Source organism: Malania oleifera, chromosome 8 (assembly GCF_029873635.1).
Source record: "Malania oleifera isolate guangnan ecotype guangnan chromosome 8, ASM2987363v1, whole genome shotgun sequence".
In the NCBI taxonomy this organism is placed as follows: Eukaryota; Viridiplantae; Streptophyta; class Magnoliopsida; order Santalales; family Ximeniaceae; genus Malania; species Malania oleifera.
In genome coordinates, this window is record NC_080424.1 from 82,010,239 (window position 1) to 82,031,036 (window position 20,798).

At 35.7% G+C, this 20,798-nt stretch overlaps 1 protein-coding gene across 2 annotated transcripts; it reads left to right on the plus strand.

The window, feature by feature from the left end:
- Positions 1-1,696: 1,696 nt before the first annotated feature.
- LOC131161696 (protein RER1A-like) lies at positions 1,697-20,469 on the plus strand. 2 transcript variants are annotated; one of them, XR_009138598.1, is made up of 4 exons: positions 1,703-2,138; positions 19,097-19,277; positions 19,442-19,553; positions 20,212-20,469. XR_009138598.1 is itself a non-coding variant. In XM_058117638.1 (3 exons), the coding sequence occupies exons 1-3, from the start codon at positions 1,780-1,782 to the stop codon at positions 19,487-19,489; spliced, it is 588 nt and encodes a 195-aa protein (XP_057973621.1). In that variant the 5' UTR covers positions 1,697-1,779; the 3' UTR covers positions 19,490-20,469. The 2 variants fall into 2 exon arrangements, 1 of the variants encoding a protein (XP_057973621.1); XM_058117638.1 differs by having other exon boundaries at positions 1,697-2,138; positions 19,442-20,469.
- The last annotated feature ends 329 nt before the right edge of the window (positions 20,470-20,798 follow it).

A 20,798-nucleotide genomic window follows, 5' to 3' on the forward strand; every position in this document is an offset into this window, starting at 1 on the left:
AGTATGCCTTAGACATTCTATTAGATACAAGAACCATTGGGTCAACCCCTGCTAAAATACCCTTGGATCAAAATCTCAAGTTGTCAAAGGATGAGGAAGAACCTATTGGGGATCCTACTATTTATAGAAGACTTGTTGGTCGATTAATGCATCTAACCATCACTCGGCCATACCTCTCTTATTTTGTTAAACTTCTCATCCAGTTCATGGAAACTCCATGGCTCCCTCATTTGAATGTAGCACACAAAGTTCTCAGATATATCAAGAGAGCACCTAGTGAAGGTCTCTTCTATCCCTCATATTCTAGTTTGCAATTGAAGGCTTATAGTGACAGTGATTGAAGTTCGTGTCTTGATAGCCGGAAGTCTATAATTGGCTACTGTGTTTTCCTTGGTTCTTCTTTGATCTCTTGTCGGTCCAAGAAACAAAACACTGTCTTCAGGTCTTTTTCTGAGGCAGAGTACAGAGCCATGGCAATGGTATGTTGTGAATTGACTTGGATTCGTTACCTCTTGAATGATCTCCAAGTCTCTCATCCTCAACCTGCCACTCTCTTATGTGACAACCAGGCTGCCTTACATATCGTTGCGAACCCGATTTTCCATCAACGCACAAAGCACATTGAGCTAGATTGTCATCTTATTCACAAAAAAATTCAAGATGGCAGTTTAATTACTCAGCATGTCAGTAGTAGCTTGCAAATTGCAGATATGTTCACTAAACCTATAGCCTCTTCCCTGTTTTATCCACACATGTCCAAGATGGGAGTAGAGAATATCAACTCGTAATCTTGCGGGGGGCTATTACAAATTGAGGATGGTCAAGGATTAAGTCAACCTTCCTTGCCAGCTCAGACTCCAACATTGCATCAGAGATCAAAAGGAAGCTAGGAGAATTTAGTTGAGGATCCCACGTGAATGGCTTCGAACAAAATTGGCATCGCTTCAGCTCTGTTTTCTGTTTTGTATATTCCCTTTCCGTTTTTCCATTTGTATAGACATGTGAGGCTGCAATTCTGTTATTTTCTCTTCCTTTATATAATGATTCTTCTGTACAAAATATAAGAAGGCAAGGAGATGAAAGCCTGAAGCTCCCTTTTACGCAATTTCTTCTTCTTCCTCTGCTTTCTACATTTTTTTTCTTCTTCCTTTGTTCTCTGCATTTTCTCTTAATCTGTGATAGTACTATGCATAAGCATAACCGACTTTTAGAAAGTTGGTTTTGCAGAAACCCATGAAAATTATATTTAATTAGAGCCGACTTTTCAAAAGTTAGTTCTCTCTCCACCTAATCTCCCCTAAATTCGAAGCAATTTTAATGTATTTTTAATATATTTTTAAATGAAAAACGACTTTCTAAAAATTGATTCTTTCTCCTTATGTTCTTCCCTAATGTAATTTTAATGTATTTTTTAAATTAAGAATTGATTTAGACTTTTGAAAAGTCTATTGAACAAAAGCTAGTAGTTTTATTTCCATAATTATATGACCAACCATCCTATAATAATTGTGTTTATTATATTTTATGTTAAATATTTTTATAAAAAACCCGTACATTAGCCCGGCCCAGAAGTTGCTGGATCCAAATCGGTCCCATCGTGTGTCAATTCAAGTGTCAACGAACATTCCGTTTCCTCAGACCTGGATTTTTCAGACCCGATTCAAAGTGAACATTACGCGGACGGTTTAGACCCGCACCGATAGCGGCGGCTCTTTAAAGTCGCAGCATTTATGTTTTTCGACACGCGAAACAACAGAGAGCGAGAGAGCGTTTGGGGGTATGAACATGAGCAGCGGTGCCGGAAGTGACGATCTCGCGTCTTCCGCCGTATCACGGTGGGGCCACGCCGTCTCACGGCGGTACCGGCACATCCTCGACAAATCGACCTTGCTTGTTTTCCACCGCTGGATCGCATTTTCCGCGATTGCTCTCATTTATGCCGTGCGCGTGTATCTGATCCAAGGCTATTACATCATCACCTACGCCCTTGGTATCTACATCCTCCAACTACTCATCGCCTTCCTCTCTCCCCAGGTTGATCCCGAGATTCAGGAGCTCGTCGACGGTCCCGCCCTCCCTACTCGGGGTTCCGATGAATTTCGGCCCTTCGTCCGCCGCCTTCCCGAGTTCAAATTCTGGTGTGTTCATTATATCAGATTCTATTTTTTTTTTTTTTAATTTTTATATCAAGTATTCGTTTAGCACACTATGGAACCAGAATGAATTTTGTAGCTTAAATTGTAGCCCTGCGATTCCTTTCTTGAGTAACCTTATTAATTTGAACAATAGAGAAAATTGTACCAGAATGCTTACATCATATGGGGCTTGATCAATGCAACATATAAGATGAAAATTCTGAGAGATATGGGATGAGATTTCCTACGTTTAGAGTCACATTTATACAGATTGAGGATTTAATTGCATAGTGGTTGATGCTTAATGTGGAAAAATCTTATTTATCATTTGCCAAAAAAAAAAAAAAAAGTTCTGAAATTTCTCTAAAATCAGAGCTGACGAAAGGGGCAAACCCTTTGTGCCCCTTAGTGTCTAGAGGCAACCTAAAGGTTAGAAGTTCAATTCACGCAAACAAGTCTTCTTAAGTGTATGTAAGACTGCATACATTATGCCTCCTTAGGTCCTCAGTTGTTGGGAGCTTTATCCACTGGACATTACATCAACATAGTGTTATATCAAAACTTGGATGTCATAGATTCAAATCACAGAAACAGTCTCTCCAAGCTTGAAGGTAAGACTGTGTACATCTTGCCCTTCTCACTCCTCTGATGACGCAAGAGACTTGTGCACTAGATGTTGTATTTTTTATAGGTGCTTCCTATATGCTTCTACCCTTTGTCTTTTAACATACCCCGGAAAACACATGCTCCCACTTTGTGCCACTATGCTGTTGAAGTGTTGGGTAAAATGGAAGACCTAATTACAACAATGGGTCTCTCCCTATGTTTATAATATATATCAAGTACATTTCATGATCATAATGCCCTTACTAACTCACGCTTACTAACATAACACTTGCACATACTAACAAAGTTAAATGACAAACCATTAGCACTCCCCCTCAAATTGGAGAACAGATATCATATGCTCGTAGTCCTAGCTTGTTATAAATGAATTTAGCACGAGAATCCCCCAAGGATTTAGTGAACAAATCATTAAGTTGCAAACTAGATTTCACATGAGTGGTTGGAAGGACCTTTTGCACAAGTTTTACCCAAACAAAGTGACAATCAACTTCATTGCGTTTTGTCCATTAATAGAAGATTGGGTTGGAGGCAATATGAACAGAAACTTGATTATCACACATCAACACCATAAATTGAGAATGTTTAAAACCCTATTCTTCTAACATTTGCTTCAATCAAATAAGTTCACATGTAGTGTGAGCCATATTGTATACTTTGGCTCAACACTTCATCTAGCCACCACAATTTGTTTCTTACTCTTTCAGACCAACAAAGATAGAGTACCTGGTTGTGGACCTGTCAAAAGATGACTTGGCCCATTCGTCATCTGTATATCCCTGAATATAAGTGTGACACTGATCTTGATATAAGAGACCAAAGGTGCACTTTTGAGATATCTCAATATGCGAATTACTGCATCTAGGTGGCTTGTTCTTGAAAAATTAAGAAACTTACTCGCAAGACTTGTTGCGGAAGATATATTTGGTCGAATGACTTTATGATAGTTCAATTTTCCAATAGGTCTTCGATGCCCTCTTGGGTTGAGTGACGAATCACTCATATATAGCTTAACTTACTGTTAAGATTCACAGGTGTATCAACAAGTTTGGATCCTACAGTCTAGTCTTATCTAAAAGATCAAGAACATACTTCCTCTATGACAAAATGGTACCCAACTACCCATACAAGATCTTGATTCTTCTATAGCCAAGAAGTACTTCAACTGTCCCAAATCTTTGATTTGAAACTTAGTCCATAGAAAATGCTATAGGCACTAGATACTTTGATTATCATCACCAGTAATCACAACATCATCCACATACACAATAAGTAAAATTTTGCTAGATGTATGTTGATAAAATATAGAATGTTCTATTGTACATCGGAGACCAAAATCAAGTACTGCAACACCTAATCGACCAAATCACGGTTTAGGAGAAATCGACCAAATCATGGTTTAGGAGACCATTTTAAGTAATCATTTCTTTAGCTGACACACTAAACCTAACTCCCCATGAGCTATAAACCTAGGTGATTTCTCCATATAAACTCCTCTTGAAATTACCACGTAGGAAGGTGTTCTTCACATCTAACTGATGTAGAGGCCAGTGAAAATGGTTGTTAAGGAGATGAATAAGTGTACTAATGCAAGTTTGGCGATTGTGAAGAATGTGTCTGATATAACTAACTATATCCTTACCAACAAGATGGGCCTTCAAATGAGCCACACAACTATTAGGATTGATTTTACAGTACACACCTAGCGACAATCAAATTTAGGTCTATTGGGAGGAAGAGATTCTAATTCCTAATGCATGCAGCTCTTCGACCATTGTAATTCTCCATCCATAGTGGGCTGAGCCTTCATAAACAAATTTAAAAAGAGTAGAGATAATAGTACTAACCAAACAATAGTAGAAAGGTGACAAAAATTTATAGCAAACGAAGTTAAAGATGGGATGTAGTGTACATGTGTGTTACTTTTATAGCAATGAGAGGATCAACCTTGTGGGAAATAGGATCATTAGATAAAGAAACCGAAGGCGTAGCAGTAGAAGTTGGAAGGGACTTTCCCCCCTTGATTTGCCATCTTGACTAGAATAATAAACTAGAATCTAGAAAATTAGGTGGGGGAAGAGGCTCATTGAGGTTCAAAGCACTAACATACTGAGAATGACATGGTAAAGACTCAAATAAGGTCACATCAATAGGGAAAAAAACATTGCAAAGTAGGAGTAAAGTGTTGATTACCCTTTTGAGTACACAAGTAGCCCAAAAAAGCACATTTCATGGTGGTTTAACTTATCCTCCACAAGGGTTAACTGATGAACAAAGGGGATACACCTGAATATATGAGGAGGTAAAGAGAACAAAGGAGCATTCGTGATGAGAACGGAGTATGGAATTTTGTTACCTAGAATAGAGGATGACATTTTGTTGATTAGAGAGCAATAGTGAGCACAACATCATTCCTCATCACTTGAGGAACATGCATTTGGTAAAGTAAGGTATAAGTGACTTCAAGGATGTCTATTTTCCTCTTTGCAATCCCATTTTGTTGTGGAATGTGGGCACATGATGACTGATGAACAATATTAGATTGCATTATATAAGTAGTGAATTGGATATTGAAGTACTCTTTAACATTATCACTTTGAAGTATTTGAACGTGCAAATCAAATTGAGTTTTATTTTAGAATGAAAGGCACAAAAGACACAACAAAAGTTACAATGTATTGGAAATCCGATTTGGACACAACCCGACAAGGACCCTAAACATAGACCAACACAAAAGGGTTTGCTGCCCATTTATTGACTTGGAAGCTAATGGAACACAATGGTACTTTCCTAGACAAGGTCTGCATTCAAGATTAGACATAAGACTCAAAGTAGGAATTAGTGGTTTGACTTTTCCAATGAAGGATGACCAAGGCGACAATGGATTTGGAGTGGTGTAACAACATCAATGCAGACGATAAAAGGAGATATTGACTAAAAATTGTAGAGTTCACTAGCATCATACCCCTTTCCAATCGTCTTTCTTGTCTTAAAATCCTAAATAACCACATAATCAGGAAATAATGTTATTGAACAATTCATGGATTTGGTAATCTTGCTAAATGACATTAGATTGAAGGGGAACTTGGGGATATATAAAATAGAAGAAAGAGAAGCATAGGAAGTGGGATTTACTATTTCCCTTTTCCCTTAGTGGCAGTAGTGGACTTGATAGCAAAGGTAACATAATGTAAGCTTTTGGAATAATGGAGAGTAGAAAATAATTTAGGTGCATCTCTTGTATAGTTAGTGGCTGTTGAATCTATATCCCAAGGACTACGGAAAGAAATATTGACAGGCAAGTTGCAGGGTTAGTGTCTAAGCAAGAGATGCAATGGGAAGTGAAGCTTGCTGGGATTGGACTTTGGAATACTCATCCTTTGACACAGATATAATACCTTGCTCTCCACTCGAGCTTGAATGTATGGAAGCTGTGGTGGTTGCATTGGCAATGTGAGGCAGTTTGCCGTTAAGATCCCAATATTGTCAATTGTATGACCTCCTTATCCACAATGAGTGCACTTGTGAGGAGGGCCTTTACCTTGTCCATCTCTTCAACCATGATGACTTGAACCGCCTTGAGAACTTTTGTAATGAAAACCAGAATCATCTTGTGTTATGAAAGCAGCCCTCTCGGAGCCAGGGGTTGAAATGCTAGATGCAAGGGCTGGGGATAATATGTTGGAGGAAGCATGAAGAATGTGAGAATAGACTTTAGCAAAGATGGAAACTTTGTGCCACCAAGAATTAGTAACACTCCTCTCCTTGTGTACATTCAAATGTTCCGTGCAATTTGGGGTTCATCAATTTCCACAAGAGGGAGATAATCAATGCATTTTCTTGAATCCACACTTCTTTCCTTTTATCACCAGAGGACTCGAATTGGAACAAGTGTTCAGTTTTACTAAGCCCGTCAAGTAGATCTTAACAACTTTAGACCATTGAACATAATTCTTTCCGTCCAACTTTTCAGTTTTCAGTTGTTATACGCGGCAGTGATGAAGGGAGCAATACTTTTGGGATTCATGGATTTTATCCCAACGCTCACAAACAAGATCAATGACAAACAAGGTGAATGGCCAGAACAACAACAAACAAGGTGAACCACTGAAATGACTACAAACGAGTCCCCAACAAACTGATATAACGCTGCCACAACCCCAAAAAACTAACATACAAACACTACCACTGCCCCGAGAGACTAACTGATGGAGAACCACCAATGGATAACTTTAAATGTTTTTTTGGTAGTATTTTAGGTTGGGAGATTTCTGGTTATTTTAGAAGATCAGTTAGTTTAGGTTTAATTAATTTGTATATTTAACTACTTTGTGGTTATTTTGTAGTTTTTTTGTTTATTGGGGCTTTTACTAAATGAACCCTTTGTCCAAAAACAAAATACTTGCTTTTTGGTCTCTCCAAAGAAGAATAAATTCCTTCCAAGATAGAGTTTCTGTGATGCAGGAACATGGTTATCATTGCACTAGCTCTACCCATGCCACTGTTAGCTGGATATTGTAGCAGCCATTTGTTTTAATTAGTTTTTTTATTTATTATTATCTCTGGTGTCAAATGTTAGTACTCACATGACTAGCATGTGGTCATTTAATTAGATTGAATGGCTAAGATTAGATAGGGTTTGTAATCAAGGCCAGGATTGATAAACTAGCATTCATTTCAATTGGTGTTTTATTTATTTTGATGTTAATTTTGGTGGTTCTTCAACCCTAAACTCTATCTCCTGTTCCACGTTTAATCTCACTCAAGTTTTAGCGTTTGTTTTGCTTATATTTGATGATTTTTCTTGCTTGCATTATTTCAAATTGATATTAGAGCAGCATGATCCTTAGATAGTGGCTAGTGTTAGGGTTTTAATTTCAAACAATGTGCAGTAGAGGCTGTATAAGAGGAAATGAAGCTCAACAACTAAAACTGGGGAGATGCGGAAATTTTTTGAAGATTTGTCAGCTTGTTCCATGTTGTTCAAGTCCATAGCAACCAGAATATATGGTGCCCGCATGGAGACTTTAGAAGGCAACAACAATCGCTTAGACACGGTCGATGGTAGTCTTGAGGAGACAACTGATGATGCTGAAGATGAAAATACCACTCATGATGCCGGAGCTGTGAGTCATGTTCTTCATTTGAATGGTGCTGGGATAAATATACAAGGTACTGTTTTTTTTGGGAACATGCATGCTGAAGATTATATGGATTTGGAAGCATGCTTGGGGAATTATTTTGAATGGAAATGGATGCTTAAATGAAAGGGCACTGCACTTTAATGGTGGAAGAGAGTTGAGGAGCTGGGTGCTTGACAAGGCGAAGCCATAAGTCAATACTCGGGAACATATTTTAAAAAAGCAAAGATGAAGCAAGTTTTTGCGCACTGATTATGGAATGGAATTGTTGGAGTGATTCATTCACCGAAGCAACATGGTATGTTGGTAGAGGAATATGCTTCTAAGTTCAATAACTTATCTATATGGGTTGGTTTGAAATTAATTATCTTGCTGGTTCATATCCATGTATTAGAGATGAGATAGGAGTTGCTTGTCAATATGCCTTAATGGATGAATAGTGAATATGGCTAAGGATGAAAAGGGAACCTAGCTGAGCTTGAAGAGGACATTGTGGAGATGTTAGATCTTGCCATCTTGGTTGTGATGATAGCAATGAAGAGAATGAGGAAGTTGATGTTTATCCAGTTTAAGGGAGTCATTGGTGGTATGAAGGGTGATGGCAACAACAATCAAGGATGAAGAGGAAGATTAGTGGCAGCATAGCATTTTTTGGACACATGTTCCTCATGGCACTAAGATGTGGTCTTATGATAGATGAGGGAACATGGAAAATGTTATCTCAAAAAATGCATTGAAGGAACTAAGGGGCTGTTTGGTATCTTTTATTTATTTTATATTTTTTGTTTCCATGCCTTTACTATGGAGAAATATGACTTGTTTTTTTTACATTGCTAGTCTTGTTTCTCTTGTCATTTTTTTTTTTGAAAAAAAAAACTAAAAACTAGATTCTTATGGTTTTCAGTTTATGACAATTGCCACTATACTTTAATATAGAAAATTAAATTTTGTGGATTAATTATTCATTTTTTACACAAATTTTAATGTGATTAAAATAAAATGATCATGTGAATTTAAAATATAATTAATATAGAAATATCAATGAAATTTTAAACAAGTTGAGCAAAGAATAAAGCTCATTTTTAAAAATATTTTTACTATTTTGCAATTGTTGTGTACAATAAGATTGTTCTTGTAGCACAAAAAGCGAGTTCTGAAATATAATAATTAAGTAAAATAATTATGATAGTTTTTATTTAAATCGTAATATTTATTTATTTGTATTTTTTTTTATTTTTGTTATTTTAATCATATTTTTAATTATTTTTTGTTTCAAGGGAAAAATGATCATTTGTTCAATCAAGTTTTTAATTTGTTTTAGTTTTAGAAGTATTAACCAAATATATTGCTGTTTCCGTTTTCCTACTTACAATCACTTTTTAGTGGTTGTCCAAATTTACCATTGATGGTTCTTTTTTTTTGCCTGCAGTACATCATTCTCTTTTTCCAAACCAGCCAAAAAAGTGCGAAAGAATTACATCCCAGAGAATCTTATGATTCTTATCCCTCTTGAAGTGTCCATTGCTTGATCAATCTTCCCAGCCATTACCCGTTTTATGCCCCAAGTCGCATAAATCAACCTCCATAAAGCCTGTTAATGGTTTGTTTGGTCACATTTAGCATTATTAATATGTGCTAGAGTTATGTTAGTAAGTGTGTGTTAGTTTTATGGTCATTGGTATGTACTTGTTATATATTATAAATAGATGGAGAGATCTACATTGTGGTTAGTCTTCCGTTTTATCCAATTATTTAATATAGTATTAGAGCAAGATCCACCCAAACCCTATCACCACCTCCAAACCAATCCCTAAACGCTAAACCTAGTCATCCTATGTAAATCAGCTAGTATAGGAGGATCAACCACACTCCTACAGCCTAGAAACCAGTCCAGGGATTGCCAAAAAATGCAGTTGTTGGAAAATACCCTGGCTGTTGCTGCCTTTCTCAAAGCCATCAAAACCCTTGTATATTTCACAAAACCGATCACATAGTTAACAACAGAACCTTTTGATCTGTAGCACTGTAAAATCTCATCATCAGAGACCTCCTCATCTCACACGCTGGCCAACTGCCGGCACTTTCCAACCAGTTTTTCCTGCATTTTTTTTCTCCAAAATGTCTTGAACCATTCCAGATACCACGATATCAAGTTGGTGGTCATGTTTTTTGTTCAAAGATGAACTTTTTTGGGTCATTCACTCATGGCAATTTGTTAGTTGTTCTTCGGTATTATTAAGTTTTTTTTTTTTTGGATAACACCAGGTGTCTGGGCTTAGCTTGACTAATCCCACGCCAGGAGCAGCTAGCCCATCACATTCCTGGAGGTAAACGCGGATGTGCAGCGCAGCAGCCAGGAATCGATCCATGCCCACACATCGTGAGATGCCAACACCAAGACCGCCCTTTGCCACTGCGCCATATGCCTGGGGGCTTCGGTATTATTAAGTTGATCGGTTGGTGCCTTGTGGCAGTGGTTGTGTGTAGGTTAATTTTTGGGGGCTGTGGCAGTGCTGTTTGATTATTGGTGGCTCGTTTGTGGTTGAATCAGTGGCTGACTTGTTTGTATTTGTTTCAGTTGGTCCAAAAGTTCACTTTTGGAATTCCATGAGAATATGGCAACCCCAAATCCCAAAAGTTTGTTTCCCTCATAGGCACTTGCTCAGGTGATCAACGTATTATAATCGTCTTAGAGGAAGAGTATTCAAGGTTTTTATAGTATCAAGAATCCCAACAAGCATCTCACCACATTGCATCCTTTGCTCAAAAGAGTGATCCTATAGTCTGTATGTCATCTGGTATCTTTCCCACTAGTCTTTGGGTTATCAAATTTGCTGTCACTGATCATATAATAGGTGTAACCAACTTCTTTTCTACCCTCTGGTATTCTAAAAATCTACCTCAAGTTACCCTGGCTGATTGGTCCACTAATACAATTAAAGGGATATGAATAGTAAATCTTAGTCCATCGTTATTTTGTTTTGTACATTTCTAAATTCCCTTTCGATCTCATGTTATTAAGCTTACAAACACTAAATTGGTTTGTAACCTTCTTTCCTGATTTTGTGATTTGTGGTTATTCAGGATCTAAAGACGAGCAAGACAATTGGCACAAAACGTGAGGCTCATGGATTATGCTACTTTAAGTCTCTCTCTCCCATTGCTTGCGCAATTGTTGTTACATTGCTTCAAATCCATTGTCACCTTGGTCATTCATCTTTGGATAAGTTGAAACAGCTAGTTCCTACCTTGAGTTTTGTTCTAATATTGTGTGTGAGGCTATGATTCTTGTCAACTAGGAAAACATCATCACGTTCCCTTCGCCTCTTGGGTCAACAAATGGGCAGCTAGCCCTTTCATGCTAGTCAATTCCGATGTTTGGGGTCCAAGTCGTGTCATGTCGAAGTTGGGGTTTTGGTGTTTTGTTAGATTTGTCAATAATTACTTTAGGTTGACTTGGTTGTATTTAATGAAAGATCATTTTGGAGTTGTTTAATGTCTTTTTGTGCCTTCTGCTCTCAAATAAAGACTCAATTTGATATGCTGGGCAGGATACTTCGTAATGATAATGCTAAGGAGTACTTTCGTACCCAATTCACTACCTATATGACAAATTCTGGTTTGATCCATCAATAATCTTATCCCGACATCGCCTTTTTTTGAGTATACACCATACTACTTTGATTCCTTGAGTTTGGTTGGTCTTCATGAGTCCTTTTCTCTACCTTGCCTTTTAGATCCTAACCTATTATCTATGCCCAATCCTCTTACATCTTCATTCAATTTGAGTCCTTCTTGTTGCTTGGATCATCCCAATTTGCAAGTATACACATGATGACTCAAGGGAGGAGCCTCCTCTAGCTTCTACTTTTTTCATCCATAATTTCCTCATCAAATGATCCTATTTCTCATGATGTTGATCCTTTTATAGCTGTTCGGAATAGTAAACGTACTTGTACCCAATATCTGCTCTCTAATTTTGTTCGTTATGATTTCTTCATTTCTTGTCATCCTCATATTATTATTTTGTTAGTACTCGTCTTTTTTTGCTCTTGCAAAATCTATTTTTAAAGCCCTATTCCATTATGGGTGGAGGATTGCAATGGTTGAAGAGATGCGTGCGCTACATGATAATGATACCTAGGATTTGGTAGCTCTTCCTCGTGACAAGTCCATGGGTTGTTATCACTAGGTGTATAATTTGAAATTCAATCTTGATGGTTTTGTGACTTGTTTGGAAGCCCGCCTTGTTTCCAAGGGATATCCTCAAATGTATAGTTTAGATTATTTAGACAGATTTTCTTTGGTCACTAAACTTGCCTTGGTACTTTTATCTCTTTAGCCACTTCATGTCATTGGCCTTAGTTTGATATGAAGAATGCTTTCCTATATGGTGATCTTTAGGTAGAGGTTGATATAGAGCAACCACCTAGTTCGTTGCTTAAGGGGAGTAAAGGCTCAGTGTGTCGGCTCAAGAAATCATTGTATGGTTTAAAACAGTCCCCTAGAGCATGGTTTGGTCGATTTAGCCTCTGTATGGCAGCACTTAAAGAAAAGTGCTTATAGCACTTATCACTTAAAATAACCACTTTTATAAAAAAAGTTGCATTTGACTTGTACTGCAACAAACTCTTATTGCAAAAAGTGCTTTTCTAGAATCACATTTTTGATAACTATATTAGTGAATTTTGAGAAACAATCTAAGATAACTTTTTGGCTACTTATAAGTGACACTGTTTATAGGCAGGGTTAATTTTGTAAATATAAGAAAATTTAGTGGCTATTTTATAATTTTAAAAAATATTTTAGAAGAGAATCTTATATTATTTTATTCTATATTATAATATATTAATTATTGATCAAACATAATTCAATTCTGAAATGAAGAAGAAGAACCATCTATTAATTAAAATTTAATATTAAAAAAGAAAAATACTAATTTAACTTATAATATTATTTTAACACAAATTGATATGATAATCATATGTAATAAATGTACATTAAGAACAAGATTATTGTTAATAAAAAAAATATTGTATTTAAAGGAGGAGGGTTGCGTTAGGTAGCTGACATCCAGTGTAAAATTTGTCAGATCACTAATGATATGAATCCTTACCAAATATTTGCTGGGGTGTCCTCTACGAGCGATGCGTTGCACTTGTACCACCCGGGTGTAGCGAAAAGTGGGCGAGGGTGGGCTAGATCGTCGCCCTAAAGCGACATGCCGTGTTAGTGCCCGGGTATGGTGTCAAATATGCGAGGGTTCCTGCATCATTCTGAACATGGGAAGGTAAAGACGTTAGTTCAGGAAACTAGGATTAGAATAGTAACTTGGAATATAGGGACACGTACGGGTAAAAACATGAAAATTGTGGACAATGATTAGAAAAAAAAAAAAAAAAATTTTCCTTCAAGAAACTAAGTGGGTGGGGGAGAAAGTTGGAGAAATTGATAAATCAAGATTTAAACTTTGGTACATTGGAAAAATGAAAACATAAGAATGGAGTAGGAATTATTATAGACAAAAACTTAAAAGATAGCATTGTTGATGTAAATAAAGTAGGGGATAGAATTATAAAAATCAAGATAATATTAGGACAAGAGATGATGAATATCATTAGTACTTTTGCTCCTCAAGTCGGCTTAGCAGAAAATCTTAGAAGACAATTTTGGGAAGATATGGATAGTATTATACAAGGCATACCAGGGATTGAGGAAATATTTATAGGAGAAGATTTGAATGGACATGTTGGAAGGGATAATAAAAATTATGAGAGGATACATAGAGGATATGGATATGGAGACAAAAATGAGTCTGGGAAGATGATCTTAGACTTCGTTATGTCATATGATTTTAGTATAATAAATACTTGTTTTAAGAAGAGAGAAGAACACTTAATAACTTTTAAAAGTGGACAAAATAGAAGTCAAATAGATTTTTTTTTTTAACTAGGAGGGTAGATTGTTTATCATGCAAGGATTGTAAAGTTATTTCAGGTGAAAGCCTAGTCACACAACATAGAGTCTTAGTGTTAGATATATGTATTAAAAAATGGAAGAAAAAAGATAAAATAAACCAGTGTAAGAGAACTAGGTGGTGGAACCTAAAAGGAGAAAATATAATAAAATTTAAAGATAAAATGATCAAAGATGGAGACTGGACTATAGAGGATGGGATAGATACAAATACTCTTTGGAGTAGATTTGCTAGCTCTATTAAAAAGATAGCAAAATAGATTTTAGGTGAATCAAGGAGAAGATTCTCGAATAGCAAAGAAAGTTGGTGGTGGGATAAAGATGTATAAAAAGTTATAAAGACAAAAAGAATTTGGTATAAAACGTCGCAAAAATGTAGAAACATGGATAACTTTGAAAAGTATAAGGAGATGAGAAAAGATGCAAAAAAGTCCTTTAATGAAGTTAAATATAGATAATTTAATAGTTTGTATGATAGATTAGATACAAAAAAAAGGGAAAGAGATATATTTAAACTTGTTAAAGCTAGAGAAAGGAGGAGTAAGGACTTAGGAAATGTAAAATGTATAAAAAGTGATGATGATATTGTCTTGGTTAAGGACGAAGACATTAAAGAAAGATGACGAAGTTACTTTAGTAATTTGTTTAATGAAAACCAAATAGAAGGCTTAAACTTAGAATTGTCAAATGAGTAAAAAACTAAAAATATGATATTTATTCACAAAGTTAGAGTTAACGAAGTTAAGTTTGCACTAAAAAAGATGAAAAATGGAAAGCTATAGGACTAGATAACATCCCTATTGAAGTTTGGAAATGCTTAGGTGATAACGGAATTATATGGTTAACTAATTTATTTAATACGATTATAAAAACTAAGAAAATGCCAGATGAATGGAAAAAAAGTACTTTAACACCTATATACAAAAATAAAGGAGATATTCAAAATTATAATAACTATCATGAAATTAAACTTATGAGTCATACAATGAAATTATGGGAAAGGGTAGTTGAACAAAGATTAAGGTTAAAAACTAAGGTCACAGAAAATCAATTTGATTTTATGCCTGGAAGATCTACCACAAAAGCTATATATCTTTTGAGAAGGTTAATGGAAAAGTTTAGGGAAAAGAAGAGGGACTTGCATATGATATTTATTGACCTAGAGAAAGCATATGATAGGATACCTAGGGAAATTCTATGGTGGGTTTTAGAAAAAAAAGGTGTATGTAGTAGGTATACTGATGTCATTGAGGATATGTATGATGGAGTAATGACTAGAGTAAGGACTATAGATGGAAAAACTAGAGAATTTTCAATCACCATAGGTGTACATCAAGGATCTACTTTGAGCCCTTATCTTTTTGCTTTAGTGATGGACAACTGACTGAGAGTATTCAAAAGGAGGTTCCATGGTGTATGTTGTTTGCAGATGATATTGTATTAATTGATGAAACTAGGGACGGAGTAGAGGCCAAGTTAGAATTATGGAGAGAAGCTTTGGATTCTAGAGACTTTAGGATAAGTAGAAATAAGAGAGAATATATGAAACATAATTTCAGTGATGGTAAGAGGAATATTGGAGACAAAGTTAAACTTGATGATGGAGAAATAAATAGCACTTGTAGATTTCGATACCTTAGATCTATTATGCAAGTTGAAAGAGAAATTAAAGATGATGTAATGCATAGAGTTAAAGCAGGTTGTGTAAAATGAAGAAGTGCTTCAAGTGTGCTCTGTGATTGTAGAATACCCTTAAAATTAAAAAGGAAGTTTTATAGGGCAGTTATAAGACCAACTATGCTATATGGATCAAAATGTTGGGCGACAAAGAAATAAAATATCCAAAAAGTAAAAGTTGCCGAGATGAGAATGCTTAAATGGATGAGTGGTATAACATTGAAGATAAATTAAGGAATGAACATATTTTGCGGTAAGTTAGGTGTAACTTTCATAGAAAATAAGATAAGGGAGGGACGACTCAGATGGTTTGGACACTTACAATGTAGACTACATAGTGCGCCAGTGAGGAAGAATGAGTTAGTTATTGTAGGGGGCAGTAGAAGGGGTAGAGGTAGACCTAAAATAATTTGAGAGGAGATAGTAAGTAATGATTTAATATCTATGAATTTATCAAAAGAAATGGTCCATGATCGCATAAATTGGCAGAAAATGATTCATATAGCCGATCCCACCTAGTGGGACTTAAGGCTTGGTTTTATTGTTGTAATTGTTGTAGTTATTTTATTATGTATTATAACATATTGATTCTTAATAAAATATGATTAAATTTTAGAATGAATAAAAAGAACCATCTATAAATTTAAATTAATATTAAATAAATTAAAAATTTTAATTTGGTTATTAATACTATTTTTAACATAAATTAATGTGATAATCATATGTTATATATATACACATTAATAACAAGATTATTGTTAATTAATAAATAATAATATTATATTATTTTAATTAATGGAAAATATAAATTTTAATTATAAAATTAATATAATTATCAAATCAATTGAAGGGGATAATAATACTAATAATAATAATAAGGCTAGTAACTAAACACATTTTTCTTTTGGATTTTTAAAACATATTTCATATTTTTTTTGCAGGATTTAAATAATAATAATAATAATAATAATATTAATAATAATAATAAATAGAAATAATGATCCCCACATTTAAAAGAAAACTTTCTACTTTCCCCCTTAGTTTTTTGCTTTATTTTAAATAACTAAATAAAATAACACAAAGGACGCCATGCATGGATAATTTGACACTAAACACAGAGAATAAAATAGAATAAAACAATAACATGAAATAACCAAAGCTTAACATGTAGACTTTGCATGGACCATGCAAAATATGGACCAAAATAAAAAACCTAAGGACAGCTTACCCAGTGATCTGCCTGCATGGGCTATGAATGGTTGTGGAAGAGAGATTCACACAAGCACTAGAAGGAAATAACTAAAGAAGTAGGAACCTGAGACCACCCTCCCTTTCTCTTCCTGTGCAGCACAGAAGCTGCTGCTGCTGCGCGATCACTTGCAGGGGGAGGACTGCCGTGCTGCCAATTGGTGGAGAGCCTCAATTGTTATTAGCTAATTTCAAGATTTATTTTTTCTGAGACTCTACAATGAATAGGATATATCTGCTATTTGTTATATTGTGCCGTGTTTTTTTGCAAACACTAGTTTATACATAAACAATTTTTGATGATGCTTGTGTTGTGTATGTAATTTTTTGATTTTTGGGTCTCCCATTTCCGGAGTGGTCCTTGTCCTTTTGCACATTGAGAAAGGAATTCTCATTAAGCAAGAGGGGTTCAATCATTCATTTTTGTTGTCTGCAGTTTATTGTTGTGGTCCTTAGGTGGATTTCTTTGTTACTGTGTCCCTTCTAGATACCCTGTTTGGAAGTGGGCAAGGAAGAGGCAGAGATGCAAGCTGGTATGCAATGTTAAAAAATATCATAATGGTTAATAGTTCACTAGGTGGCTGAAACTTAAACACTTTATAAAAGGCACAAGTGATATTGAGAAAGCTAATAATAAAGCTTAAGATTTTGTTCCATTAACAAATGGTGAAAATGCCAAATAAATAGTTAATATTAAGTAAATGCAGAACTAACACCAAGATTTTTCTTCTTTATTTGGGAGTTGATGAAATACCAATCAACTGATTATGAAAAGATGTACTAAAGGAGGGAGGTTTGGGTCTGGGTAACTTGGTGTCCAAAAATCATTTCCTTGGGGTGGGCGGGAGGCGTTGCACTTCCTTTGGGATCCCAATTCTCTTTGGTTCAGGGGTTATCTGTAGTAACTTTAGACTTCTTCGAAATGGTGGACCCTAAGTTGGGGTTTTTATTACCTATTTGAGCCCTTGGAAATTTCTGTCACTGATTCATCATTTGTTTTCCCTTCATGTGCGATACAGTGTTGGTAATGGGGGGAGGAATCCACTTCTGGTAGGATCGTTGGTTTGGGGAGGCCCCTTTGTGATCATTTATCCTTGTCTCTATAAATTATCTTCTTTTTATGATTCCCGTCTCTGCTTTTTCCCCTGTGCAAGAGATTGGGCATTCTTAGAATTTTCATTTTGTGAGGAACCTTAATAAGAGATAGACCCACGAGCTTGCCCTCTTGATTAATGCACTTCATTCTTTTCAGTTCCAATTGGGGCTGACGAAAGAGTTCTGGGTTTAGATTCTCCTGGGGATTTTCTGTAATTATTTGACTCATGTTCCTAATGCTACTTCGTTTGCCCTTATTCATTTTGAAAGCTAATGTTCCTTCTAAGGTTAATGCATTTTTGTGGACAGTGATCTCGGAAAAAATAAATACCAATAACTTGCTTCTGAAATGTAGACCTAACAAGTCACTTATCACTTGATGTGCGTGTCCTTTGTTTCAAGAATGGGAGACCTGTTCACACTTGTTCTTACATTGTCATTTTTTTTCTTCAACCCTTTGGAGCTAGTTGTGGTATTTCTGGAAAGAATTTGGCGTGCCCTTCGTCCTTGGGGTCATTTTGCTCTTTGATATTTTAGGGGTTCAGAAAGGGGAAGGAGATAAAGGCTTTGTGACAGTGTTCAATTATGGCTATCTTTTGATGTATTTGGTTGGAGAGATATGCCCGAGTTTTTAAGAACTTGGATTTCCCACAACTTGCTTTGGAATAGAATGGTATAGTGTGTTTCTTGCACTCTTATGGGTTTTGGCGAATGCTTCTTTTGGTATCTACTTCTGGCAGACTTAAGAGCATGGCTGGCTGGCTTTGCTTCAATAGAGCTGATTTGTAATCTTTGTTTTCTGGAGTTCTTATTTTGCTTTTTTATTCCTTTTGTTTTGAGCTCTCTCTCTCTAATAAAATTCTTTTATAAAAGAAAAAGATGTAATAAGTGTTGAGAATGAATGATAAACCTTGTGATTTTGTTTCATTTTATGAAACAAAAGAAATATTTTTTTGAAATTTGAAAATCAATGGAACTGCTAGGAAATGAATGATGTATGTCAAAATTTCCAAAAATGAGTTTTTGAAGTGGGAGGCAGACGGGGGATTTGCTTTAGAAAAGAGAGATATCTTGATAAATAATGTCTTTATTTCCTAATGTTGTCTCTATCTTGGTAATTATTGCCTTATTTCTCCTGAATGCTTGTTAAAAATTAGTTACTTGGGTTAAGCATTCTTCTATTACTCTTCTTTGTGACAGGTATTCAATTACAAAAGCCTTCTGTATTGCCTTTATGTTGACATTCTTCAGTGCGTTTGATGTGCCTGTATTTTGGCCAATTCTATTATTCTATTGGCTGCTACTCTTCATTTCAACAATGAAGAGGCAGATAATGCACATGATTAAGTACCGATATGTTCCTTTCTCCATGGGCAAACAGGTAAATTAATTCCCTCTCCCGAACATGTCAGTCCATTTTCCTTTTATTTGGTTATTTCTTCATTATATTACTATTACTATTACTATTCCTTCTTTTTTTTTTTGGTTTTTGGAATTATCATGTACCCATAGGAGTATCAGTGAGATATTTTGCTCTCTTTTCAGCGGTACACTGGAAAGAAAGCAGCTTCAGCAGAGGAAACAAATATTTAAAGGGATTAAGGCTTCGGGTGGGTGTGTTAGACCATATACTGCAGAAAGCATGCCATCTGCTTAGGTAACTGTTGAAGAAAATGATATTTTGGTTCATGAGATTATCTTTTAGATCTTGTTTGATAATCCTCCCTAGAGTCCACCTTTCTGGGGAAAGGAAACGTGTGGCAGCTCCTATGTGCCACCATGTCTGCAGTTTTCTTGTGTGCTTTGTGGCATAGAAGAAATATAAGATTGTTCTCGTCTGAGCAAATGTAAATGCAGATAGATTGAATTCATCGCTCCACGCATTCTCTCTCTCTCTCTCTTTCTCTCTCTCTCACACACACACACACACACACACACACACACACACACTCGGATTGTACCAAAACAAATTTGCATTTTGACACTACTTCTGTAGTCCTTTTTGAATTTTGGGGTGTACCTCAGAGTTTAAAATTTTCTATGGATATCACGAAGATGTGTTTGGCTGATGTCATACACAACCATTGTCCCATGCTGTCCATTTTTAAATGGCTGGGTCCTTGATACCGTCTTTCAAGAGACTGCCTCTTCATAATGGCGCCATGGCAATAAGGTCAGCTGGTGTGGTCCATTTTTGGTGCGCTATACGGCAATGCCTCTTTGAATTTATAGTTTACGTTCATGCGAATAAAAACACTATTATTTGTCGAGTTCTTGATTTTTTATTTGTTTTTGATAGCTAGATTTGTTTGCAGATTCTGATGGAACAGACATCACTGATCTGATCCAACCGTCCATCACTGATTGAATGGTCTATTTATTTTGTGTGCGCGAGCCTTTGTCTATATATATTTATATATAGATGGGATCTCTTTAGAATTTTTTGTAGAAAATATGATGTCAAATAGCATTTCATTCTCACGTCAAGTCGTGGTAGTATTACATTGATGCAAATTAGGTAAACTATTCTTATGAGTTCAGAAATTTAATTTACAGAAATTGAATTGTTATTATAGTGGGCGTCTGTATGGATTTGTGAAACAGATGAGGCGTATGCATATAAAATGCCCCAACGGAAGGCTCAATTCCAAAGGGATAGGGAAAATAATGAAGGTGATAAATTGGGCAGGGATGATGGGCCATTGTAGGAATGTCATTTTAGAAACAGCGGGATGCCAATTTGCCCCCCAATTTTGTTGCTGTCAATCTCTTTACTTGCCTCACCTGCAGGGTGCAGCTGCCCTCTCTTGTGCTTTTCAAATGGGCCATTATTATTATTATTATTATTATTTTTGGAAATAATATTGTTCTCATTATTAATGATAATATATAATCTATAGAG